This window comes from Prunus mume, linkage group LG1 (genome assembly GCF_029339155.1).
Source record: "Prunus mume cultivar Tortuosa linkage group LG1, ASM2933915v1, whole genome shotgun sequence".
Taxonomy (NCBI): domain Eukaryota; kingdom Viridiplantae; phylum Streptophyta; class Magnoliopsida; order Rosales; family Rosaceae; genus Prunus; species Prunus mume.
The window spans coordinates 22,902,382-22,927,389 of NC_142698.1; the positions used below are offsets into that span (position 1 = coordinate 22,902,382).

At 36.9% G+C, this 25,008-nt stretch overlaps 3 protein-coding genes, 1 long non-coding RNA gene and 1 pseudogene across 7 annotated transcripts; 4 read left to right on the forward strand and 1 right to left on the reverse strand.

Annotated features, from left to right (window-relative positions):
- Window positions 1–751: 751 nt before the first annotated feature.
- Window positions 752–5,849, reverse strand: LOC148921350 (uncharacterized). Of its 2 annotated transcripts, none has more exons than XR_016121979.1 (3): window positions 5,567–5,849; window positions 4,805–4,909; window positions 752–1,353 (listed from the first exon to the last, which is right to left on the reverse strand). It is a non-coding gene; the product is annotated as an uncharacterized LOC148921350 (long non-coding RNA). The 2 variants fall into 2 exon arrangements; XR_016121978.1 differs by having other exon boundaries at window positions 752–1,324; window positions 5,567–5,848.
- Window positions 5,850–7,961: 2,112 nt separating this feature from the next.
- LOC103318610 (THO complex subunit 3-like) lies at window positions 7,962–11,888 on the forward strand (annotated as a pseudogene). Its single transcript, XR_016121983.1, has 7 exons — window positions 7,962–8,165; window positions 8,280–8,375; window positions 8,472–8,597; window positions 8,678–8,755; window positions 8,940–9,008; window positions 9,679–9,791; window positions 11,017–11,888. The product of XR_016121983.1 is annotated as a THO complex subunit 3-like (transcript).
- On the forward strand, window positions 11,595–18,204 carry LOC103344490 (putative WD repeat-containing protein C2A9.03). Its single transcript, XM_008248074.2, has 10 exons — window positions 11,595–11,887; window positions 13,095–13,245; window positions 13,446–13,613; window positions 13,733–13,819; window positions 14,481–14,615; window positions 14,691–14,801; window positions 15,101–15,192; window positions 15,274–15,379; window positions 15,640–15,726; window positions 15,825–18,204. The coding sequence occupies exons 2-10, from the start codon at window positions 13,117–13,119 to the stop codon at window positions 16,236–16,238; spliced, it is 1,329 nt and encodes a 442-aa protein (XP_008246296.1). The 5' UTR covers window positions 11,595–11,887; window positions 13,095–13,116; the 3' UTR covers window positions 16,239–18,204.
- PSAG (photosystem I subunit G) lies at window positions 17,531–18,204 on the forward strand. Its single transcript, XM_008248106.2, has one exon. The coding sequence runs from the start codon at window positions 17,531–17,533 to the stop codon at window positions 18,023–18,025; it is 495 nt and encodes a 164-aa protein (XP_008246328.1). The 3' UTR covers window positions 18,026–18,204.
- A 1,358-nt stretch (window positions 18,205–19,562) lies between these two features.
- LOC103344520 (HMG (high mobility group) box protein with ARID/BRIGHT DNA-binding domain-containing protein) lies at window positions 19,563–23,907 on the forward strand. 2 transcript variants are annotated; one of them, XM_008248126.2, is made up of 6 exons: window positions 19,563–19,884; window positions 21,526–21,604; window positions 22,016–22,178; window positions 22,271–22,342; window positions 22,864–23,213; window positions 23,529–23,907. In XM_008248126.2, the coding sequence occupies exons 1-6, from the start codon at window positions 19,652–19,654 to the stop codon at window positions 23,616–23,618; spliced, it is 987 nt and encodes a 328-aa protein (XP_008246348.1). In that variant the 5' UTR covers window positions 19,563–19,651; the 3' UTR covers window positions 23,619–23,907. The 2 variants fall into 2 exon arrangements, with proteins under 2 accessions (XP_008246348.1, XP_008246340.1); XM_008248118.2 differs by having other exon boundaries at window positions 19,565–19,884; window positions 22,271–22,348.
- The last annotated feature ends 1,101 nt before the right edge of the window (window positions 23,908–25,008 follow it).

Sequence of the window (25,008 nt, forward strand, 5' to 3'; positions counted from 1 at the left end):
AAGCAAAAACATAAGGAAGAAACAATCAAACTTAGCCAATTGCGGTACTCTTCCAGTGTCTCCAATTTCTCCTAGTCTTTGAGTATCTCCTCCAGGGAGTTGTTTCCCATGCTTAAATAAAACACGCCATGTCTATTCCTACCATAGCTGGGCTTTTACAGCAGCCCAAAAATAAAGAAAAACCTAATTAAAACATAAATCCAAAATGGGTAAGTAGTTGACTCCTCTTCCTACTTGGACTGGGCTAATACGTCAATTACTTTGCAGGGATGTTTGGGGTTGTTCCTCCTCCAAGAAAATTCAGCAAAAATATTTAAATTGTAGATTTTTGTCTTATCTTTCCAGCCATATATCGCACGCCTTAAGGAAAAATCAAGAAAGTCTTCAAATGGTCATTCTTCCACAACAACACAATTTTGACGAGATTGCACTTTATGCTGAATTAACTTCAAAGACTGCTCTCATTGGCTGCTCTAAAAATTCTAGAAAAATTCCATAATCATCTTCAAGGTCTAAGCTTTCATCTCCAATTGGTCTTGTACTAAAACTCCACCAAAAAGTCGTATTTCCGTTGAAAACAAATTACTTGCTCTAAAAAACTGAAAATTGAGAAAATAAAATAATAAGTTCTTTTTAAATCAAATTCTCCTACAAAAACTAAGTAATAAAGAGTACATAAATGTGTAAATTTATGGATTTATCATTAGTTTGCTTCTAAATTCCACAATTTATATTTCCTCATGTTCCTTAGTTAGCAAATGTATTTATTATATTCCTTGATACCTCTTGAAATCTCACATGGAACGAATTCCCACAATAAATTATCTCTCTCCACACCCGAAAATGAAGCGTGTCTGAAGAGAGAAAAGGGGGCATGTCTGGGAGCAAATTTAACTCCATAAGCAATAACCCACTACTCACACATCCTAAACTTGGGGAAATGGAGAAAATCAAGTAACATTACATCCATTATCCTGAGTCATGGAGAAAATTGAGGAATATGGGAGTTAGAGCCCAAGATACCACTACCTATAAAGGGCCAATTAACACAACATCCCAAGGGAAGGAGAAAATCATATACAATACTATTCTAAACTCTCATGCGATTATACTTTTACTAACTTGAGCGTCGGAGTGTTACCTTGCAGGTACCCCTTTCCTCTCACTAGTGGCAATCGAAATGGTATCTGACTTCTCAACATGGAAATCATATTAATTGTTGGAGGGCCCGAAATTTTCTGCTCCAACATCATCCATTCCCGATGATTGATCGCCTAACCACTGCAAAGCTATTTCTGATTTGAGTCCCATTTCTACAGACAACCTAGAGCATTCAGCAATATTTGCATATGTCTGAGGTGAATGAACGAGTTTCCCCAATCAAATTCCATGACCACCAAAAATCAACTCATATTACATGTTTTTCTTTATTCTAGAGAATGACCAACCTCTTAGATACTCTTTGAAAAAAGGGTCAACCCCTTAGGTACTTTTTTTTTCTTCTTATTGTTATATTGTTTAAAGCATGTCATTTGTTCTGAACATATATTATTGATTTTTATTGGTGTTTGTTTTTGTTGATATTACCATCCTTCTAATGGTGGTTGTAGCACTGATGTATTCGTACATTTTTTGCTCTATTTGATAGTGTTATTCCAGAAACGCCTAATGCAACAACTGTAAGAATCTATTTGCATGATATGATATCTTTGCTTTTTATCCTCTTATTACAAAAAGACAAGTAAAAGTAAATAGGCTAACTAGTATCTAGGAAGTGGACTCCATGCGACATCTCCAATGCACAGCACATTGTGATCTTAGTATCGTCTCTTATTACAAAAACATAAGTAATAGTAGATAGGCTGACTAGTATCTAGGAAGTGGACTCCCATGTGACATATCTAATGCCCAACACATTTTTACCCTTGCGTATCCTTACAAATCCTTTTTCTCCATAAGTTTCTCCTCTAGAATTATGGGCTCTCTAGTATTGCTCAAATATTCCATTTAGACACATCACGTGGAATCCCTCACGTATCCACAATTATGACACCAGCTCTAAACATCTTCCCCGCGTGTCGCATGTCATTCCATTGAATTCTTGGGTATCCAAGATACCCTGCAGTTAAATAGAATTTGCATGAGCAACTAGAACGAGAACCCATAAGATTCAAGTTTGCATATGAGTTTTGGATATTTTTGGTGTACTTTTTGGGTATATAATTAGTCATTTTTTGTGTTCGGAATATCTATTTTAACTTATTATGCAGGCATAATCATTAACATAACTCACCCATTTGTAAGACGCAAGTGATTCATGGGCTGCTCAACACGCGACTTCTTATCGAGTGCCTCTTGAATGGCTTTTTCTCGTGTATGGTCGAAAACCATTGAGGTAAATCCTCTTTGCAAAATACAGAAAGGAAGAAAGAAAAAGGAAGAAAATGTATGAATTGACACTTTCCATAAGTTACAAAGTAATGGTTTAGTGATTGACTTACGTTTCTTGGCCTTTTGGCTGAAAAAGGAAAATCCTTCTCCAAATAAACCCTCTCGCTGCATATAAATTCTAGGGCCCTCCAAGTATGATATGATGTGTTTGGCTCATTACCACGCCAAGAGCTAAATCACACTCTGTGGGGAAAGGATAATCTTTCTCCCCGTGCGACACCTATACAATCCTTCAACAAAAGTTGTGGCTGTCATGGCCCAACATTGAGCTAGTGTTTGGTTTTATGTTTTAGTGAGAATTCAGTATTTAGGCTAAGAAAAATTGGAAAAGGGAAAAGAAAAAGGTAAGTAATTTACTTACACTGTTACCTTGGTCCGGATGGGTTCATTTTGGGCTTGAGGTTTATAATCTCCTTTATCGATTGAGGCAAATCGTTTGTGGTTCAATAGAGGACGATTAAACCCATGTAATTCAAATAAAGAAAGGAATGAGTACCTGAATCAAATTGTATATACAAAATCAATGTTGTGGGCATGAGTTGGGTCCTTAAACAGATAAGTTAAACACATATATGAAGTTTCACATTTCATCAAATCATTGAGTTACCCCGCATTTTAACTCAATGATATGATGAAATATGAAACTGAAACTTCCTATCTGTGTTTAACTTATCTGTTTAAGCAGACCAACTCATGTCCACAACATTGATTTTGTATATACAATTTGATTCAGGTACTCATTCCTTTCTTTATTTGAATTACAGGGGTTTAATCGTCCTTATTGAACCACAAACGATTTGCCTCCAATCAGACAAAGGAGAATATAAACCTCAAGCCCAAAATAGGTCCTATCCGGGACCAAGGTAACACGTGTAAGTAATTACTTACCCTTCTCTTTTCCCTTTTCCAATTTTTCTTAGCCTAAATACTGAATTCTCATTAAAACAAAAAACTAAACACTAGCTCAATGTTGGGCCATGGCAGCCACAACTTTTGTTGAGGGATTGTATAGGTGTCGCACGGGGAGAAAGATTATCCTTTCCCCACAGAGCGTAATTCAGCTCTTAGCCGTGGTGATGAGCCGAACACACCATATCATACTTGGAAGGCCCTAGAACTTATGTGCAGCGAAGGGGTCTATTTGGAGAAGGATAGACCTTTTTCAGCCAAAAGACCAAGAAACGTAAGTCAATCATTAAACCATTACTTTATAACTTATGAAAAGTGTCAATTCATACATTTTCTTCCTTTTTCTTTCTTCCTTTTTGTATTTTGCAAAGAGGATTTACCTCAATGGTTTTCAAACCATACACAGAGAAAAAGCCATCCAAGAGGCACTCGATAAGAAGCTGCCGTGTTGTGGCGTAGCAGCCCATGAATCACTTGCGTCTTACAAATGGGTGAGTTATGTTAATGATTATGCCCGCATAATAAGTTAATATAAATATTCCGAACACAAAAAATGACTAATTATATACCTAAAAAGTACACCACAAATATCCAAAACTCATATGCAAACTTGAATCTTATGGGTTCTCGTTCTAGTTGCTTATGCAAATTCTATTTAATAGCAAGGTATCTTGGACACCCAAGAATTCTATGGAAGAACATGCCTAACACGCGGGGAAGATGTTTGGAGCTGGTGTCATAATTGTGGATACGATGAGGGATTCCACGTGATGTGTCTAACTGGCCATGGAATATTTAAAGGAAAACAATACTAGAGAGCCCAGAATTCTAGAGGAGAAACTTATGAAGAAAACGGATTTGTAAGGATACGCAAGGGTAAAAATGTGTTCGGCATTGGAAATGTCACATGGGAGTCCACTTCCTAGATACTAGTTAGCCTATCTACTATTACTTATGTTTTTGTAATAAGAGACGATACTAAGATCACAATGTGTTGTGCATTAGAGATGTCGCATGGAGTCCACTTCCTAGATACTAGTCAGCCTATCTACTTTTACTTGTCTTTTTGTAATAAGAGAGGATAAAAAGAAAAGATGTCATATCATGCAAATAGATTCTTACAGTTGTTGCATTAGGCGTTTCTGGAATAACACTACCAAATAGAGCAGAAAATGTACAAATACATCAGTGCTACAACTACCATTAGAAGGATGGTAATATCTAAAAAAACAAACACCAATAAAAAAATCAATAATATATGTTCAGAACAAACGGCATGCTTTATACAATATAACAATAAGAAATAAAAAAAAAAATCTAAGAGGTTGATCGTTTTTTCAAAGAGTATCTAAGAGGTTGGCCATTCTCTAGAATAAAGAAAAACATGCAATATGGGTTGGTTTTTGTGGTCATGGAATCTAATTATGGAAACTCGTTCACTCACCTTAGACATATGCAAATATTGCTGAAAATGTCACTTTGAAATTCAACAGCTTCAACACTTGGGGGCTTCCTCCATTAACTTATCTTTGCTCCTCCTTTTCATCTCCTGGATTGAAAATTGCACGTATATATTGTCAGACAATACAACTTCAGTTCCGTACACACAAAAAGGACACATGCCAACAAGTGTGTACGAACGTCCACATTCGTGGTTGCGTATGAATTTCATTAAATATTATTTGATCCACTAGATCTAGCTCCTGATAACAATATCTCCCTTCACTACTCCTAGGGATGTCAAGATTAACATACATTAAATTCAAGACGATCTAACGGTTGAAATCTATAAACCCGGATAACGTACAATAGGCGAAATTCGTTCGAGACTCAAACGGTATCCGAATTGAAATCCGAGCACACCTACGCGCTCATGACAACAAGGGGATCACATCGGGACACAATGCCCCTCTGCAACAGTGCTCACGCGCCGCCACACGCGCCGGCAGCGCGTGGGTGTCCAAAGCAATACCACTCGCCGGAAACACCTCAAAATATCGGACCAATACTCCTCTCCTAGGTCCAGGACATCAATTGGAGACACTTTTGTTCTTGGGCCTACCCAAAAAAGTGACCGGAAGTGGCCGGAATTTCATCCCGAAATCCGGCCAAACTTAAATTCGAAAATTGATCTATCAACGCTTAAAATTTCTGAAATCCTACCCAACCATCAGCTAGATCATGAAAAATAAGTGAGAAAGCATACCTCACTCGCCGGAATTGGTGGCCGGATGACGGAGAACGAAGTCGGAGAAATTCAAGCGAAAAACCGGCCGTTTCTCTTCGATTTTCCGACAAAAACACGGCGGCAGGCAGCGGGGCTTGACTGGGGTTGGAAGAGGAAGACCAGACGGTCATTTTGGGACCAGTCCCGCCGGATTTGGTGGCCTGACGTGGCTGTGGTGGCCCAAAATCCGGGCGGGTGAATAGTGACGGGGGGGCTGTTTCTTGCGAAAGGAGAGGGAGAGGGAGAGGGAGAGGGAGAGGGAGGAAGAAGAGAAGAAAAAGAAAATTTAAAACTGCCCGGTACTGTAGCAATGTGCTGTTTGCTACAGTAACAAATTTTAAAATTACTTTTGCATCCTTTTCGTTTTCAGACTTTTTCTCCTTCGTTACAACTCGAAATTGGGCGTGCCGCATGTCTACAAACTCGTCTCGATGAGCTCTACGCAATGGTGATACTCATTTCTCCAAAATCTTTCTGGATTAAAAAGTGATCAAATTACCCCTACCTCGATGGCAAAATTGTAAATTCATATTTAAATTAATTTAATAATTTAATTGTATAAATAAATCAGGGTTGGGGTGTTACATAGCTACCAACCTACCATGAGCACCACTCACATTAAAACATAAGGCATTTACTATAATTATTGCTAATTATAGCTCATCCAGGGGCATGCTATATATCAAAAAATAAAGGGTTAATGACCTAAATGGTCCCTCAACTATCGCTATATTATCATTTTGATCCATCAACTAAAATTTTCAATTCAAACGTCCTTAAACTTTTTATATTGTACCAAAATCATCCTTCCGTCAAAGTCTGTGAATTGTTCCGTTAAATCGAGGGACAAAACCGTATTTTTAGGTGAATATCCTCTTCTAATTAATAATTAATAATTAAAAGTTAAAAAAATTAAAAACCAGTAAAACATCATCGTCCAATATTGTGCTTGCTAACATGGCAAGATCATCACTTGACCCGACAACCCAACAACCCAAGCCGTCCAGCACCACCGTCGTCGCCAAACACACATACAAAATTTTCAATTTGCATCTGACTACTGTAAGTTTCTATGGTCAAATCCGTATCATCTTAATCATATAAAACATTTAGCTGTTTTGCTTGGCAATCTGAAATTAGTAGTTGTATATTCTGCAATCTACCAAGCATGAACATACGTACGGTCCACACCAACTTAAGCTGAACTCCAGCTCCAACATATATACACATAATTTCAACAATTAGTCAATTACATCAGCAATCATGTCATCACTTTCCGAGAAACCAAACAGAGACCAGATAAACTCATGAGCAATCAATATCATCATCAAATCAAACAAGATGACCCAAAACAAGAAATACCAAATAACCCAAATCAAAATTTGACCAAACAAATCAAGAAACAAAACCCAGCAGCCAATTCCTCAAAATCAGAAAGAACATAACCAAAAAAAAAAAAAAGCTTAAGCTTGAGATTAGATCAAAGTCTGTACCTAAACGTATGTTCTTTCTGGTTCCTAAACTACAGGACAACAATCAACGGTATAAAATTTGTGATATTCCTCTTTCTCCGCGCACGACGAATGCGTCGTCGTCTCTGCGGAGTCCAGACCCCTTCTCTCCTCCTCCTCCTCGATCGTGAACAATGAACGACCCCGGATCCCATATCTAATAAACAACCTTAAAAAAGCTACACGATGAGAAACAGAGAAATCCCAAAAACAGAGGCACAGATGCAGCAACTAATAATTGAAGAAAAAGAAAGAGTAGAATGGAGAAAAAGCGGTCACTCCCACGAATCCCGTGCGCCTAAAAGGTCTAAAAGGGCGTCATATCATATTCATACACGGACTGCAAAAATTATGGATTTTGGATGCAGCAAAAGTCTAGCTGGGTTTTAGAAGTCCCTTTTAATCCAACCTGAAATGGGTAAAAAGGCAAACACGTTTAATCAGTCAAAAATTCATATCTCCAATCCATACATATAAATATATATCAAAAATTCATATCTCCTAAAAAGAGAGGAGAGTGATTAGAGAAAAAAAAAATGTGTCTCAAACACCATGAGGAAGAAGACTGAGATGAGATAAATGCCCGATCCGGGTCTGAGATATCGGCGCCAAAGGAGGAAGAAGAGCTGGGCTGCAGGGCTGCGAGGAAGAAGAGGAAGAAGACCACCATTCATGTGTCTCAGCATATACTCTTCAATACTCAATACTCAATCACGGAATCGGAAGAATGATTTTCACGCGTTTGAATTGAATTTAGGGTGATAGTTGGAGGACCATTATATTATAAAAGAAACTATGATTTTACTATTATACAAAATTATAAATAATGTCCTTATTTATCTAAATGGGCTCAGTGAAAGAAAAAAAGATGTGAATTTTGGTGAGCATTCAGTTATGGAGGGATTGATTCTCTTCCTGCTATTGATAACAGCGAAAAGTAAAACTTTCTCACTTCATCGCTCCCTCAAAACTTGAACTGAAACTCAAAGAATGACGGAGATGGAGGAAACCACAGTACCCTTTTTAAGAATCTCACTAGCAGAGAGTACACGGGTCATAAGAAGAAGGTCCTCTCTCTTTCTATCTGTTACATTTTTTAATCCAATTTCAACCTCCACAAAACCCTAATCTCTTGCTCTCCATTTTCAATATGCTAAATTTTGTATGTGTCATTGTGAAAGGTGCATTCTGTGGCTAGGAACTGCACGGGCACGAAGCTCGCATCGGGCTCTGTAGATCAAACCGCAAGGGTTTGGCACATTGAGCCCCACGGACACGTAAGTTCAGCTGTTCCAATAAAATTCATTATTATTTCCCAATAAATTTATTATAATTCTATGTAATGAGGGAAAATTTGTGTATATATGTCACAGGGTAAGGTTAAAGATATTGAATTGAAGGGGCGTACTGATAGTGTGGATCAGCTGTGTTGGGACCCAAGCATGCTGATTTGATTGCCACTGCCTCTGGAGACGAGAGTTCGTCTATGGATGCTCGTAGTAAGTCATTTCTCTTTCAAGTTTCAATTTTTCAGGTACAAAGATTGGAATTTGATGTTATATCCATCTGGGTACTTCAGGTGGAAAATGTGCGCAGCTAGCAGAACATGAACATCACCTATAAATCTGATTGGACGCACATCGCGGTTGGTAATAGGGTAATGTTTACTTGTGCTCAACCTCTTTTGTATGAGTTTGTGAATTTTCTGCTTGTGAATAAGTTCATTGAATTTTCTGATTGTGAATAACTTAATTTTGTTGAATTATGAGTAGTGGGTGTCAATAGCTAATAGCTATGTTTTGCTGTTCTTATGCTGATTTTTGCCCCTCCTTACAATGTAGGATGATGAACTAACAATTCTGGATGTTCGGAAATTTAAACCCATTCACAAGCGAAAGTTCAATCATGAGGTAATTATCGAAAGGGATGCTTTTTTTTAGTTTGCCCCTTGTATATTGCATGTTCTATATGAGTTTTAGGCTATTAATGTCTCATCAGCACAAGGCTTTTAGAAAAGCTTTGTTACTCAACCTTGAGAAGTCTTCAATTCTGTATGATATGCAAATGTAACCTTAGAAATTGACCTTAAGAACGATTGCTTGTAGAACACAAATCACAATATGTTAAGTTATCTCTCTTCTCCACACACACACACACCCCCCACACACACACACACACATATATATATATTTTCATAAACCATTTTGTATACTTATATTGGCCAGGTGTTATATCTGAAATGAATTGGTTTTTTCCACTTCAAATTACCAAGACATATTGGCACGCCACTATGATGTGTTGCTGATGTTGAAGCCGTAAAAGTTATGAAATTATCAAGAAATAAATTTTTTCAATGAACATGAGTTTTTTAAATTTTTTTTGGAGAAATGTCTATATCCCCGTGATTATGTTTGCAAGGTCTTTTTTTTTTTTTCCCCTCACATGTAACTTGTCCATGGATGGTTTTTCTGATCCTTACACAGAGTTGCTTCATCCTAATACAAGGGATGCTGATAAATCCTGTTTGTATTATCTGTCTCTGTACCACAAATACCTTTGAGCATTCTTCTTCTTTTCCAGGTTAATGAAATTCCTTGGAGCACAATAAGTGAAATTTTCTTCTTGACTACTGGAAATGTCACACGAAGACTACTTTTAGCGCTTCCATATAAATGCTCTTTATACGATGAGAGGTATTTTACGGTTTTGTTTTTTTATTTCTTTGTTTGGTTGTATACTCGAGTACTAAATCTAAGGTGAGAGTTTAACTTTCATTCCCTTGTTTCTCAATAGTTTAACTCACTTATGAAATCAAGTTTAATGTATGAGCCTAATGAATGGGCCCTAGTTTAATCACTGCCTTTTACTTTTTACTATCCGAAAATCACCACATAAAAGAGTTGCTGCAGTAATTGGAGTTCTAACTTCAGTTTCATCTGTGTGTAAAATTCTATTACTGTCCTTCCCCCCACATCTTGTAGATTTCATTGTGCTTGCTATGAGTAATAGTAACTGCTTCAAACTCACGGACCACGCCATCTATTTCAATGAAGCTTAGTCTACAAGTTGTCTCTAAGTCATTTTCTCCGATGAGCTTCCTAATTTTACTTGCAGTTTCCTTTTCTCCCAGCCATATCGAACATAAGCCCTGCAAGTTTATATCTGCCATCAAACATATTGGCTCAAGTTGTGCTTGAAAGCAAGGTTCTCTCTCCTCATGTCATTGTGCATCCTACAAGCGCCAAGTAACACCCCCCATATAACCTAATTAGGCTTTTCCAGCAATGACATGATGAGTTATTCCGCGTCATACAGCTGCCCGGCACGGCCAAGAAGGTCTTATCCCATACTCATGCACCATTCATAAAATAAAAGATCATGATATCCCATTTCAACATTGCCGGCATGGGAGCAAGCAGACAAATTAGCCGCATAAATTATTTCATTCGGATAAGTTCCAGTGGCAACCATGTCACAAACAACTCAAAGCACATTTCAGCTTGCCCATGTATGGCAAAGCCATAAATAATAAGCCCCCAAGAAACTATATCTTTGTGTGCCATCCTCTTAAAGACTTCATAGGCACCCATTTCAATGCTGCCACATTTGACATACATGTCTATAAGAGCAGTGCCAAGAGTTACACTAATCTTAGCTCCAATTTTATCAGCATATGCGCGTATCCATTTCCCTTGGTCTAAAGCTCCCAAATGAGCACAGGCAGATAATGAGCTCACAAGGGTTGGCTCATTTGGAGAAACTTCGGAAACCCCCTATCTAATATAATTGTAATATTGTATAAATATGTGGTTAATATGTTATACTGTTTTCTTTTATAATTCATTTGTCATGTTGAGACGTTAGTCTATGAAAACATTATAAATCCTAAACATTATAAATTTTTTATTACATTGGAAGGAAAGAAATTTCAGGGTTTTGATCCTGAGTGCCAAGCATGGGGAAGGGGGAGGGCCACAACCACTATAGTAACCCTTCTCAACTTTCAACATACTATTAAGAATGAATTTCTTTTCAAATTTCTTTTAACTGTGTTATATATTCCGCTCATGATTTCGCATTTCTCTTTAATTACATATATATATATATATATATGTGTGAAAAAAAGTATGCTCTAATACAACAAGCTTGCACTTTTAATGTTCTTACTCAAACATGAGTGTCAATTCCATTGCATCTTTCTCAACCAAGGCTATCAATCACTTGGATGAAGGTCTCTAATTCCAACATCTCTTCTAGCGATATGACGCGAGAGAGGTCTTGTATTTTGGTCAATTTGAGAATCGGAATGCGAAGGAAATGGGGCATAAAAGCAATTGGGCTGGACCCTAAATTTTGGAATTCGACTGATTATTTGGGTGCAGCCGAAGTCCAAAAATAGAAAGCCAACATCTGTAGAAATATGTAACCGACTTAAAAATTGACACAAATCTGAAAATTAAAACAAATAAATACGACACTCAAATACATACACATACGAACAACCACCAAAAAAAAACAAGCACGTCCTTTTCGCAAGGTTCCCTTCAACCTTTCTTTCTCATTCGCACGACAATCCGAAAACCAGTGGATAGAGATAAAATTCGCACACACTTTTTCTTCCCCCCCACCCCCCCCCCCCCTTTCTCCTACCTCCATCTCTATCTCTCTTCTCTCTTCTCCTCCGATCTGAATTTCTTAGTTAGGGTTGGGATTCAATTTCTCAATTTGGGGATTTCCAGATCCGAACAGCAGCTCCTTCCAAACTTCTTAATTCCCGAAATTACGAGAGGTGAATTTTTCATTTTTATTATTGTTGTGTTCTTCTCTTTGCGTGAGTATCAATCTTCTTGTTATGTATATTTTTTTCCGATTGGTTTCTTTCTTGTGTTCAATTCTTGGGTTTGTCTGTTTTGTCCTTGTTAACCCCCAAATTTCTTTTTCTTTTTTTGGCATTTTGGTAAGCTTGTTGATCGTCGTGTGGTGCGACAGTTTTCAGAATTCCTGCTTTTTGTTTTTTGTTCTTTTGATTTTTAATTTTTCGATTTTATGTGTCTTTTTAATTGATTTCTGAGTGCAACTACAATTTGGGATTCTTAACCCTTTTTACTTTCTAATTAGGGTTTTGGTAAAGAAATCTTTTTATTTGCCTGATGCATGTGTTAATTAACAACACATCTTCAATCAATTTGCTCCAACCAGGGAGAATCATGAATTTTCATTTGCTTGTTTTATGTGCAATGGTGAGTATTTAAACTAGATTTTTTAGCTCAAGGGGAAGGAAGAAAATGGGAAGATAAAAATTAAAATTAAAATTAAGGAGCTGAGGGTTCTGTCAAGTTGATGCCTTCAAACTTATGGTTTACTAATTGATGCCTCCAAAATTAAAGTTTCAATTTTTGGTACTAAGAAATAATTTTGCAATGCTGGTTATATTCCCCAATGAGCTACCTTTAGATGGTGTTATCAAGTGTTTTACACCCTTCAAAGATCAAGGATGAGATTCATGTTTGGGTGCTTGATTGTTACTTTTGACATTGAATTTTATATCAGCCTTTACAGACTCCTTTTTCTTGCATTGGACAGAACTTGTATTGCTATAGCCCATAACGGTCGGTGAGTTTTGTGCAGTTTGAGACACTGAGTGCCACATATTTATGATATCCAATTAAATTGAACATTAACTCAGGGACTCACGTATTGTAGTCAAGCTCGCATGCCCTGTGATATGTATAGATAAATTACATTAAGTACTCCATGAACGACTTGTGTACTGCAGCCACTCCCATATGAATTACTCCATTAGGCATGTTTCTGTTATTTAGTGGTGATCCTTTTCTTGATTATCTTATTCCTAGTTTTTAGCAATGGCACAATAACATGAGTAATTTATTCGTTAAGTTACTGGTTCAAACTTTTCACTTTTGTGTTTGCAAGGTTCATTTATTTTGCTTCTTTCCTGATTCTTAAGTAACTGGCTCGAATTCTATTGGTGCTAGTTGTGGCATTGTTAGGAAAAATATGTCCCATTACGCTGGGTACATGGAAGATGAATACGAAATGGAAGATGTAGATGATGATATGGATGACGAGTTTCGTGGTAGAGAAATGGGCGGCTCAGATTCTGATGTTGATGAATATGACTACTTGGTTTGTGACATACCTTTTGCTTTATGAGATATATGACATATTCACAGCTTCAGTAGATATTGTTATTTATAATCTTACTCCCCTTTATGATATTGGTCTGTGTTCACATTATTAGAATTTTTTATGGGTGTCGTATGTTTCAAGTTTCTCTGTGGTTAGTTTTGTTAATAAATATGAATAATTCTATGGACCTCATGCAGAATAGCAAAGCAGCTGATACAACTGCTGCTCAAGCAAGAAAAGGAAAAGACATCCAAGGTATTCCTTGGGATAGACTTAGCATTACTAGAGAAAAATACCGGCAAACTAGGTTAGAACAATACAAGAATTATGAAAACATTCCTAATTCTGGAGAAGGGTCAGGGAAGGTAAAGATTACTGTTTCCATTTTTGTTTAGACGTTATCAAATTTATTCAGTGATGTGGAATTGTCAGTTTTGACTACTAAGAGTAACTTGATCATGATTCTTTTCTCTTTGGCAAACAGGATGGCAAAGATACAAAGAAAGGATCTTTATATTATGAGTTCAGAAGAAATGCTAGATCAGTGAAATCAACCATTCTTCATTTCCAGGTGTGCTAAGGGCAAGTCTGCCTTCAAGTCTATTTTCTGCATATTGTGAATCTTTCGATGAAATTTTGTCACACTACAACAACAGCTATATTCTACCTCGTTGATTACTTACTAGGTTAATTACCTCGTATAAATTAGTTTTCGTTTCTCTTTCCACTCAATTATGGATTGTGCAACACTTGTTATCTACAGAGATGGAAAATTCAGGGGCAATAGTGTGATAATAATTACAATCCAACATTGAATTAAACAAGCTCACAGAACAACAGGTTATTGAAATAGCTAGTTCTTGCATTGATAGAAAGAGTTTATGGGAGATGCACCTAATATTCTTACCTATGCTGGTTGTTTGGCAAGCATTTCACCTGATTAGCCATCCCATTTAAAATGCATTATGAACGGTTTCAAAAGTTGCAAGAGAAAACACCAAAGTCCTTGAGTCATAAGCCAAAATTCTTGAAATTAAATAATTAGCCAATTATCAAAATTCTTTCAATCTACCTACACACAAGCAAGCAACCCGGGGCTTGCCTTGTTACTCTTGACGGGTTTTGGCGTTTTGGTATTATTAGCACAGCCCCTAACTTTGGCACACTTTTCCATATTGTAGCCCCTTGATGTGGGTTGTTTGACTGATGTTCCTTATATGTTGGTGATGCAGTTGCGTAACTTGGTCTGGGCTACTTCCAAGCATGATGTGTACCTTATGTCACATTTTTCTGTCATTCATTGGTCTTCATTAAGTTGCACAAAGTCTGAGGTTCTCAATGTTTCAGGGCATGTGGCACCATCAGAGGTGAGTGTTTTTTAGATACTTTGTTCAACACATCAAGTTTTTATTGGAACTGATCCTTTTATTCTTCCCATATAGAAACATCCTGGAAGTCTCTTGGAGGGATTTTCGCAGACTCAAGTTAGTACTCTTGCAGTAAAAGATAAGTTGCTAGTTGCTGGAGGATTCCAGGGGGAACTTATTTGCAAGGTGAGTTACAAATAATTTAAGTCAATTAAAAAGGGATGGAGCAGATATTTGAGAATGATTGGGCATTTATTCAGCAGCAGCGTATCTCTTGTGCACCTGGTGTCTAAACACATTGTATCTTCTCTTTCCTTTAGCTCCATGGGAGCTACTGCATATCCGATGGATCTGCTGAAAGGGGTTTAGCCTCCAAGTGATCCCTTTTAGTTTCATTATTTTTTTGTTTTTGTTTTTGTTTTTGTTTTGAAGAACTAATGAACAGCTAAGCTGACAAATTTATGTTATCTTTGATTGGTCTGCAGCATCTGGATCGGCCTGGAGTTAGCTTTTGTTCAAGGACAACTTATGATGATAATGCCATCACAAATGCTGTTGAGATTTATGACAGTCCCAGGTACTTGCCCTTTTTATTAAGATTGGAACTTTTGATTTCCAAACATGAACTCAACTGATCTAGTGTCCTTGAATTTCACAGTGGGGCAGTTCACTTTACAGCCTCAAATAATGATTGTGGAGTGAGAGACTTTGACATGGAGAAATTTCAGCTTACTAAGCATTTCCGTTTTCCTTGGCCAGTGAATGTGAGTCTCCTGCTGACTGTTAATTTCTAATCATATCTGGCTGGAATTTCTTTCATGGAGGGTTGTGCTTTTGTTCCTGCAAATAATATATGATATTCTTTAGGCAGCTGTTTTTTAAGTGTGAATTTGGAAATTACCTTATTTCATCCAATGATGATTTTATGTTGTGTAACATTTCACTTGTGGAGATCCAATCACTTAAAACCCTTCCTACACTCAACTTTACTAAACTGCCGTGCACTTCTATGCTTTGATTGCAGCATACTTCTCTGAGTCCCGATGGTAAACTTCTTGTAATCGTTGGAGACAATCCGGATGGAATGTTGGTAAACTCTCAAACTGGAAAGGTATTTATCTTAGAATTTGTTAACTTACTTTGTTTTGGTGTTTATCCACCTGGGGCCTGGAAAAGGAAGTAGTGCTGATTTGGATGAGATTATTGCAGACAGTAATGCCTTTATCTGGGCACTTGGATTTCTCATTTGCGTCAGCATGGCATCCTGATGGTATCACCTTTGCTACTGGGAACCAAGACAAAACCTGTCGGATTTGGGATGTTCGAAACCTGTCCAAGTCAGTTGCTGTTTTGAAGGGCAACCTTGGTGCTATTCGGTCAATCCGTTTTACTTCTGATGGCCGGTATATGATGATGGCAGAGCCAGCAGATTTTGTTCATGTCTATGATGTGAAAAGTGGGTACGAGAAGGAACAGGAAATTGATTTCTTTGGCGAGATATCTGGCATATCATTCAGCCCAGACACAGAGTCACTTTTTATCGGAGTATGGGATCGTACGTATGGTAGTCTTCTAGAGTATGGCCGATACCGGCATTACTCTTACCTCGATTCTCTTGTTTGAGTTGAATATTCAACCTGCGAATAAGTGTGTTGGTGTTGCTGATTCCTCGGTGCGATTGCAGAGCTTATTGTAAAACATATTTCATGCAGTTGAGGAGGGTGTAGGTGTACATGTAGTATTTTGTGCAATTGTAGCTCTGTTTTGGTGTTCCGTCGTTTCCCCCCCATAAATGTGTGTAATAGGGAGGAATGTACAGAAGGCTAAGGCAATGATGGTCCAAACAAATAGGAAAGAAGACCAGGGTGTCTTAAGGTGAAACAAGTTGGATGCTTACCTTTTAGAAATTTTATCTCAATGTGGGACTTATTATGTGAGAACCTATCAATCATCTGGTTGAGTTTGATATTCCTGTCTAATTTGGAAATTGAAAGTTACTGTCTGTTCTGTAGCTTCTATTGTGGGTCTTAACTTTTGCTCTGAAGTGTCGATGTTGAGAGCTGGGTTTATCCATTATTGAAGAAAATCCTTTAATAGTACTACAAATAAAATTATCCTGCAACTTTTGTTGTATTAGTTAGTGATAATATAACACCCTTAAATTTTGATTCTTCTTGGGATGAGGTTTCCTTGATTAGCTAGCTCTCTAATAATACTTTGGCTTGTACACTTGTTCATCTTGAGAGCCCTCTGCATCTTATAGCTTACTTTTCCGAATAGTTCCTTTAAAGATATGAAAAATTGATATAGTATGGTAAGTAAAGGTAAGTAAACACTTGGAAACAGTTTTGAGTCTTGTTTGTTTGTATGAAGATCACTGCAGAAACATGGTACTTACAAACTTTTTTGGTGTACTGGTGATCTACCTCCTGAACTTGTATTTAATTTTCAATTAACCTCCTATTCTTTCTTTTTTTTTGAAAATTAAGGATATTAACTTCTTTTTTTCCTCCATTTTCCCCCCTACTATTTCGCTACTCATTTCAGATAGGTAAATATGTCCTTGGATTGAGTTTATATTAATACACCACATAATCTAAAAGTTGGGATTCTCTCTAGTCCTCGCTGCGTTAGTCTATATTTACAAGTTGAGAGACTGCAGAATTCAGATCTAGCCAAAAATCTCTGATCCAGAAGGAACCAATAAAACAAGGCCAACTCACCATCCAAAATCTTTTTTCCATCCTTTCCATCCTCACAATCTCCACCTCTACTCCAATCACAACTGGTGGGGATATGGCCCTTTTACACTATTATACAAATCTCATCCCCTCCACAAGCCAACCTCTACTTTTATCATAATTCTCATAATCCAAACTCACAACCACACCCTTCCTCCTCTTCCATAATTAACAATGGCAGCCTCTTCCTCCACCTTGTTCTCTGCCCCAGCCATCTCTTCCACCATCTCAAGGAGCCATACTCACCAACTCTCACCAACCCAAATCTCCTTCCAAGGCCTTAGACCCCTCACCAAGGCTGCCCCAAGCACCAAGCTGAGCTTCAGTGCACCAAACACCAAGAGATCAAGTGGTGTTGTGAGAGCAGAGCTGAACCCATCTTTGGTCATAAGCCTGAGCACAGGGCTGTCACTTTTCTTGGGGAGGTTTGTGTTCTTCAACTTCCAGAGAGAGAATGTGGCCAAGCAAGGCTTGCCTGAGCAGAATGGAGTAACCCATTTTGAGGCAGGAGACACCAGAGCCAAGGAGTATGTGAGCCTCCTCAAATCTAATGACCCTGTTGGCTTCAACATTGTAGATGTTCTGGCTTGGGGCTCCATTGGTCACATAGTGGCTTACTACATCTTGGCCACTTCTAGCAATGGCTATGATCCCAAGTTCTTTGAATGATTTCATTCCATTTAAATCCACCATGTTGTGTTTCTCACGTGTTGTAATTTGTATAGCTTATTAATGAATCACTAGTTGGGGAGCTTCTTTTGTTGATTTTCATTTTTAACTTTTGAGTTTACATGTATGTGTTTTGTTGTTGGAATTTGGAAAGCTCTGTTGTGTTCTTTTTTTATTGAGATTGGAGAGCCTTCTGATTCCGTTAATTTTCTCCTTGCTCTATTCATGTTCTGAAAAATCCTTCAAAGTGTATCTTAGAGCACAAGCTTGCATTAACCTTAAGGCATCAACACAACAACTACTTGACACATTCTCTATGTCATAGTTTTAAAATACTCTCTCTCCAAAATAACCCTATTTTAATTTTAGTTTTTTGGATAATTTGGGCAAAGATAATCAAGAAATTAAGCCAACACAAGCATAATTTCTTAACTCAAGTTAGACAAATAAGGGAATCTCCAAACCCAGCAATCTGAGAACTTTGCATATCTATGAATATATAATTTTATATTTTGTTTATGTATATGAATATATAATTTTATATTTTGTTTATGTATAATCATTTGATTTTTGGAACTTTTTAGTTGAATTTACTACGCAATACTTTGTGTTTGAACCCTTCACCAATGGCAGTGCTCCATAGCCCTCAAATCTATTTTGTATAAATAATTTCACATAGAATAATAACAATCTAGTTTAAAATGGAGGATAAAACAATTTTAGAGATGCTCAAGTCAAATGTATAGATGTCTATGGATGCAATATACCTCTATTATTCTTGTTGTTTTTGTCGGAGCCTATTGTTAATGTTTTTGATAATCTGTAAACGTATTATCATCTGAATTGTGCAAAATCTCCTCCAATTGAAACACTGTTGATGTTTTTTTAAAAATTACTTCTGACCAAGAAAAAAGTCACCATCTTCATTTCCCTTACCGTTGGAACTAATTTTCCCATATTACCTACTTTAAAAATTGAAGTAAATTTAGGTTTTAGCCAAAAAAAAAATTCACTTTTGGAAAAAGCCAAAGCTTTTTCAAAAAAGACAGAAAAACTTCTCAACTTTCAAATAAAAACATGCAAATGTAAAGGATTCCTTAGAAATCCAAAAATAAATAAGGCAATTTTGTCCATTTTACTTATTTTACAAAATTTCTCTTTCCTTTGTGTTTTTCCAAAATCTCCCTTTAATTTACAACCCACCAAAAAGGAGGAAAAAGAAAAGATCTAAAAGGCACAGATAATCATATTAATTTTGGGCAGGAAATACCTTTCTTGACATTGCCTTCCCAAATTTGTGTGCTACCAAACCCATCAGGCCATCCCCATTCCTTTCACCAACAAAAATAAAAACATTGGTTTAATTTATATCCTAATAAAGTTTCAATCTTTTTTTAATAAAGAAAATAAAAGGCTCAATCTTTTTTATTTTATTTTTTGAGAATCAATATTTAATTGTTTGAAAGTTTTCTAGGTTAGCAACTTAGAATAGCGAGCATTATCCTATATCTTATATTGATAATGGACTAATTATATAAGGGGTCTGTTATCTTCTGGTAGGTTAGGAATAGCAAAAATAAATCTACCTAGTATCTTAATCCATCTTTACCCTCCTTCTGACTAAAAATGTCTGAGGCCCCAACAACACCAATTACAGAAAAGGAGCCTTCTTCAGCCATTTCAGCTCAGCAGCAACAAGTGCGCACTGAAACCGCTAATGGGTCTTCCTCATCATCCCTCACCTCCACTACCAAGGTTTATCCTCCGGCCACGGCTAAGTATGAGGAAGTCGTTCAAAGCTCTGACCTTTTCTGGGAAAAGCTCAAGGAGTTTCACGATTCTTTCAGAACCAAATTCGTGTAATTTGGCTTTGTTCCCTTTTCTAACAGCTTAGATTTTTCTTTGTTGGGTCATTTGATGAATTGGGTTGTTTTTGTCTTTGCTATTTTATGTCTTAATATGCTAGAGGAATTGATAGATTCTATGCTTATACTTTATATATTGCCATTGTTTTTGCATGTTGCATACTTCAATTGACTGGTTTTAATCAAACTATGTTGCCTAATCCTCGGGTTGAATTGATTGAATGGCGAATGACTGCATAATTCTGAAAATTTTGAACTACATTGTACAATCGTTTTGTGTGTTTTTAGCAAAATTAGGATCCTTATCAAGGATTTATGATGTTGGATTCCATTACTGGATGTCTCTAGTTTTTATTTGAATACCATTATGAAACTTTTATGTCGTATTGTGCCTCTCTCTACCTGGGTTTCAGTTGGGGATGGTGGCTACTTGAGCAATACAGACATTTATTCCAATGCAATTCATCATTTCCACAACCCATCTGCAATACTGGCTTATATTATTATTCTTTTTCTTTTTCATTAGGAAGATTTTGTTTCTTTTCCAAGATCTGAATTTGGCATTCACCAGAGATGCTTCATTCAAGAAAAGTGAAATTTCCCATGTCTTCATTAATTGTTGGCTCCCTTCCTTAACTTCAATAAGTGGGGATATAATTTTTCTCATATGTCTACATTTGAGCTTTAAAAATTCCATCTATGCAGCATTACCATACCGAAAACACTCTGATACTGATTGCGAAACGGGACTGTATTTGCTGGATCTGGGATTTGTGGAGAAATTAGGACTCTTTCCTTTTGGGTGATTTAATAATTACTACATATTTTTAGTATGCCATTGTTTCGGTGTCGGTACTTTTGAGCTGTTATTTCCTTATGTCTCTTCATTCTTATTTTGTGCTCATGGAAACTTAAATTCCGTGTAGGGGGTTAATGAGTCTTCAATTGCTTGGTTTATGGGCCTATGCTTGCCAATTTACATTTGCCTAGATATTATTGCATAATTTTCTAAGAGTGCTCCGGTAGACTTTGGTGCTTTTGCTACCTGCCGAAAGCATAAATATTTGGGCTGTTTGATAACTAGGAAAATTTCTCTGTGGTGGTTGATAAAATGCCTGAAATTGGGTGTGTTGTGAGATGTCCGAAAGGGTTTCTTCATTCATGTCATGTTGTGTAATTTAAATTCCTAATAGGTTAAGAATCAAAATATGAAATCTTTGCATGAGAAGGGGGCTACGTATTGAAGCATTTAGCTTCACGTTCATCCTCAGTCTCCCATAGCCGCCCCCCCGCCCCCCCTTTTTTCTCTCTCCCAGAAAAAAAAGAAAGAAATATAAATTCCGCTATCAAGAGAAAGTGGGTTGACTTCGAAGGATAATGTGGGCTTTTGTCATGCCATGATTCTTTTGATTATTTTTGGGCATCAGAAACCTTTCCTAACCTGCTGTCCTAACTGTATAACTTGTTTCCTTTCAGTATTTTTAAGCATTGATGAAAACTTAGTATGGAGGACCTGACTTCAACAGGATCTGTCCTCTAGTATCATATTTCTGAATCCTTGAGTTCATGAAAATTGAGTGTGGAGTGCAGAAAAACAGAAAGTCCATGAGGATATAATTGATGCTCTTTGTGTAGGATACCTACCGTAGGAGGAAAAGCTCTAGATCTACATCTCCTTTTTGTGGAAGTCACATCTCGTGGTGGACTTGAAAAGGTTCGTGCATTTTATTTTTCTACTTCATGGCTGTTTTTATATGAGAGTCTTGAAGCTGAAATTAAACATATTGCTTGAAAAGTGGATCTTAACCCCAGTTATCCTCTATTTAACTAGTTAGTATTGTTGAGTGTGCCTGATATGATTTACACTCTGTGTTTTGAACACTAGCTATGATGAATGGGGGATGGGGTCACAGCTGAGTTTGAACTGTGGCTGACTTGTAACTATTAGTCTATTGGTAGTCTCAGTTAAGACCAAAGTAAGTTAGAGGTTTATGAAAGTGTCCAACTTTACGTAAGTTTTACCTATATTGATTACATAAGTTTAGAGGCTTATGAAAGTGTTCAAAGTTCTCTTTTTCTCTTTTTGGGTTTGTTTCCCCTTCAAATTCTCTTAAACTGGTTACAGGTGATTAGAGATCGCAAATGGAAGGAAGTGATTGTGGTCTTCAATTTCCCAACAACAATTACCAGCGCTTCATTTGTCTTACGGAAGTACTATTCATCTTTGCTCTATCACTTTGAGCAGGCCTATTATTTCCACAAAGAAGTTTTTAGCATCCCAGTGCTTGGTAATTGAAGACATGGCTCCTTGTTAATTCTTTGTGTTGTTTCTTTTTGTAGATTAGAAAGATTATAATTTTCTTTTCTTTTTTCTTCCCAGAACCTCTTAGCAGGAACCTTTTGAATGGGTCAGCCACCCTGGAGGAAGGTGCCAGTAGAAACCAGTTTCCAGGTCAGGGTAGGTGTAACCTCCATTTCAATGTGATAGTTCTAGTAGTGGTTGTGTTCAATTTTTTACACTAATTCTAGAAGTAGAGTCATATGTATGTATATTTTCAGTTTGGTGTCTACATTAAACAGTAAAAGTTTCCAAATTGCCTTTCATTTGCAATCATAGAAGAAACCTGACAGGTCTTGGAATCAATCATATAGAATAGCTGTTTCTGTAACTTTTTGAAGTCGGATAGTTGAATAAAGAAATTTCTCACTGGTGATCGAGCTTTTGTGATGTCCCTTTTGAAAGTTGCAATGAAGGAAGATAAACAACATTGTAAATTTTATTAGACAATCTGCATAAACGACATTGGAAACTTTATTAGCCAATCTGTCTTATAAATTGATGACTTTCTATAAGGGGTTTGCTTTCATCTTTCTAATTCTGTATTATTATTTCCTGATTCCTTTGCCAATTTTTTCAGCTGTGGGTCATGACCAAATTGTAATACAGATCTGTTTTTTCTATCTTATGTACAGAAAGCTCAGAAGTGCAGCTTGGCTGTTCAATCATGGGAAGCATAGATGGGAAATTTGACCATGGATATTTGGTTTCTGTGAACTTGGGTTCTGACGAGCTGAAAGGTGTCTTGTATCATGCTCCTACATATGTTTCTCAGAGTTTTTCGGACATGCCCACCCGACGGAATCGAAAGAGGTCCAGGTTGGCATTACGTGATCCCTCTCGGCCCAAGTCAAACAGGAGCGGGTACAATTTCTTCTTCGCTGAGCATTATGCCAGATTAAAGCCTTTGTACTATGGACAAGAGAGAGCCATCAGCAAGAAAATTGGGTTTCTATGGAACAATCTCACAGAGGCTGAGAAACAGGTATGATGAATTGGTGACACAGTTATTTTCCTGTTAGTTTCTTTTAGCTGATAGCATCCCAAAAGTAATGTCACACCTGCTGCATCCTTGAACTCACTCTCTTATACATGAGTTCCGGATGATTTTGTGACATGCATAAGTATTGATCTAAGGTTTCAAGAGAAATTCCACATGTTTGGACTATATTCATTTCCTTTTGCCTTGATTCTCAATCTTTCTAACTTCCTCACTGAGCCAATTTGACATATGATAAACTTGGAGTCTATCAGCTCAATCTTCGGGCAGTCATCATAACACTCCATTGCTACCATGCAGGTATATCAGGAAAAAGGGATGCAGGACAAGGAGAGATACAGGACCGAAATGCTGGAATATAAATCTTCCGGCAATTTAACACAACAGTAGCCTCCATCTTGTCGGTTAGATAGGCTCCTGTTTCATAGGCATCAATTTCCTCCCTTGCGTGCTCTTGTTGTTGTTGAAGTAGTAGTAGTTGTTGTAGTAGTAGCTACTCCCTCCGTTTAACCGCCTTTTTCCCGTTTCCATTTTTCTTTACTAAGGTTACCCCTCAGTGTGCTCGTCCGGAATAATTGCGGAAGGGGTGAAAGGGGCAGCTCTGTAACATAACTGTTGAATTTACCTTCATTTTGGATTAGCAGAACTTTATTACAGTAATAATCTTCATGTTTCTTGACATTCCGTTGCAAAATAGTAATTCAAACAGTCAACTTCTCTCTCTTGTGTGTGTGTGATCAAAGTGAAAGTCAACCTATGAATTTTGGGCCAAAAGGAGATGGTCAAATATATGAGTTGGAAATACAATTCAGTGCACTGTTTCCAACACCTGCTGAATGCAAATCCCTGCAAAGCCTTTGCTACAATTGTTTTGGATTATTTTTTTTAATTTTTTACTACAATTTTATTATCCTAAATTATTTTTTTACTTCAATTTTATTTTTATTATTTTGGATTTCTATCTAACTTTAATCTCATTGTCACATAACTTGTTTTATGTAATCCACTAATAAGAAAACTGTTGGCTTAGGAAATAAATTCGAACATATATTTTTGGCCTTACATGACTGTGGTAAATATCATATTTTATTTACCTTAGTTCCCCTCAGAAGAACCAGGCTGCCATGCCATGCTAATATGCTATGCTGTTTCAATGTTATTAAAGGCCATCTTTGGTTGGCATGGGGACTTCGCTGAATATGCTATGATGTTTCAATATTATGTGTCTCATAAGAAATTTTCTTATTCTAGTGTTGAATTTTGCGTAATACACTAGGTATAAGAATTATATTTTCTCTTTTTACAAATTGACACAATACGAGGATATAACTTTAATTTATAGCAATATATTGATAACATAAGTAGCCAATCATGTAGCAAGCTCTCACAAGAGTGCGTACGAGATGAGATGCACAATTTATGACAAATTTTACAATGTTACGTTATGTGCGAAAATTCAACACAATGCACCGAACAAGCACACAAAAATACTAATGAATATGGAATTGTGATACACACTATGTCTGTTTAAATCGAGTAGCATATTCCTCAAATATTTTCGACTGGGATTAATATTAAAAGATTTGCAATGCCTTTTTATGAGTCATCTGCTTAACATCGATGAGCACCTATTTTAGAGGAAGATAGAGACAAAATTATGATATAGTTTTTATTTAAAAGGGCAGACATTGGCAATTTGGCATGACCTCAAGCACTTAATTTACCTACCACGAAAGGGACTTTATAATTATTTTCATATTTGACATGGACTAGCTTGTAA

What these genes read in the sequence shown, in the direction of transcription:
- LOC103344490 (XM_008248074.2), top strand. Translation starts at nt 13,117, where the DNA reads ATGTCCCATTACGCTGGGTACATGGAAGATGAATACGAAATGGAAGAT. An exon ending in CAACCATTCTTCATTTCCAG is followed by an intron (nt 13,820 to 14,480) that starts GTGTGCTAAGGG and finishes TTGGTGATGCAG; the next exon opens with TTGCGTAACTTGGTCTGGGC. An exon ending in GAGATTTATGACAGTCCCAG is followed by an intron (nt 15,193 to 15,273) that starts GTACTTGCCCTT and finishes TGAATTTCACAG; the next exon opens with TGGGGCAGTTCACTTTACAG.
- PSAG (XM_008248106.2), top strand. Translation starts at nt 17,531, where the DNA reads ATGGCAGCCTCTTCCTCCACCTTGTTCTCTGCCCCAGCCATCTCTTCC.
- LOC103344520 (XM_008248118.2), top strand. Translation starts at nt 19,652, where the DNA reads ATGTCTGAGGCCCCAACAACACCAATTACAGAAAAGGAGCCTTCTTCA. An exon ending in AAACCAGTTTCCAGGTCAGG is followed by an intron (nt 22,349 to 22,863) that starts GTAGGTGTAACC and finishes TCTTATGTACAG; the next exon opens with AAAGCTCAGAAGTGCAGCTT. An exon ending in TCACAGAGGCTGAGAAACAG is followed by an intron (nt 23,214 to 23,528) that starts GTATGATGAATT and finishes GCTACCATGCAG; the next exon opens with GTATATCAGGAAAAAGGGAT.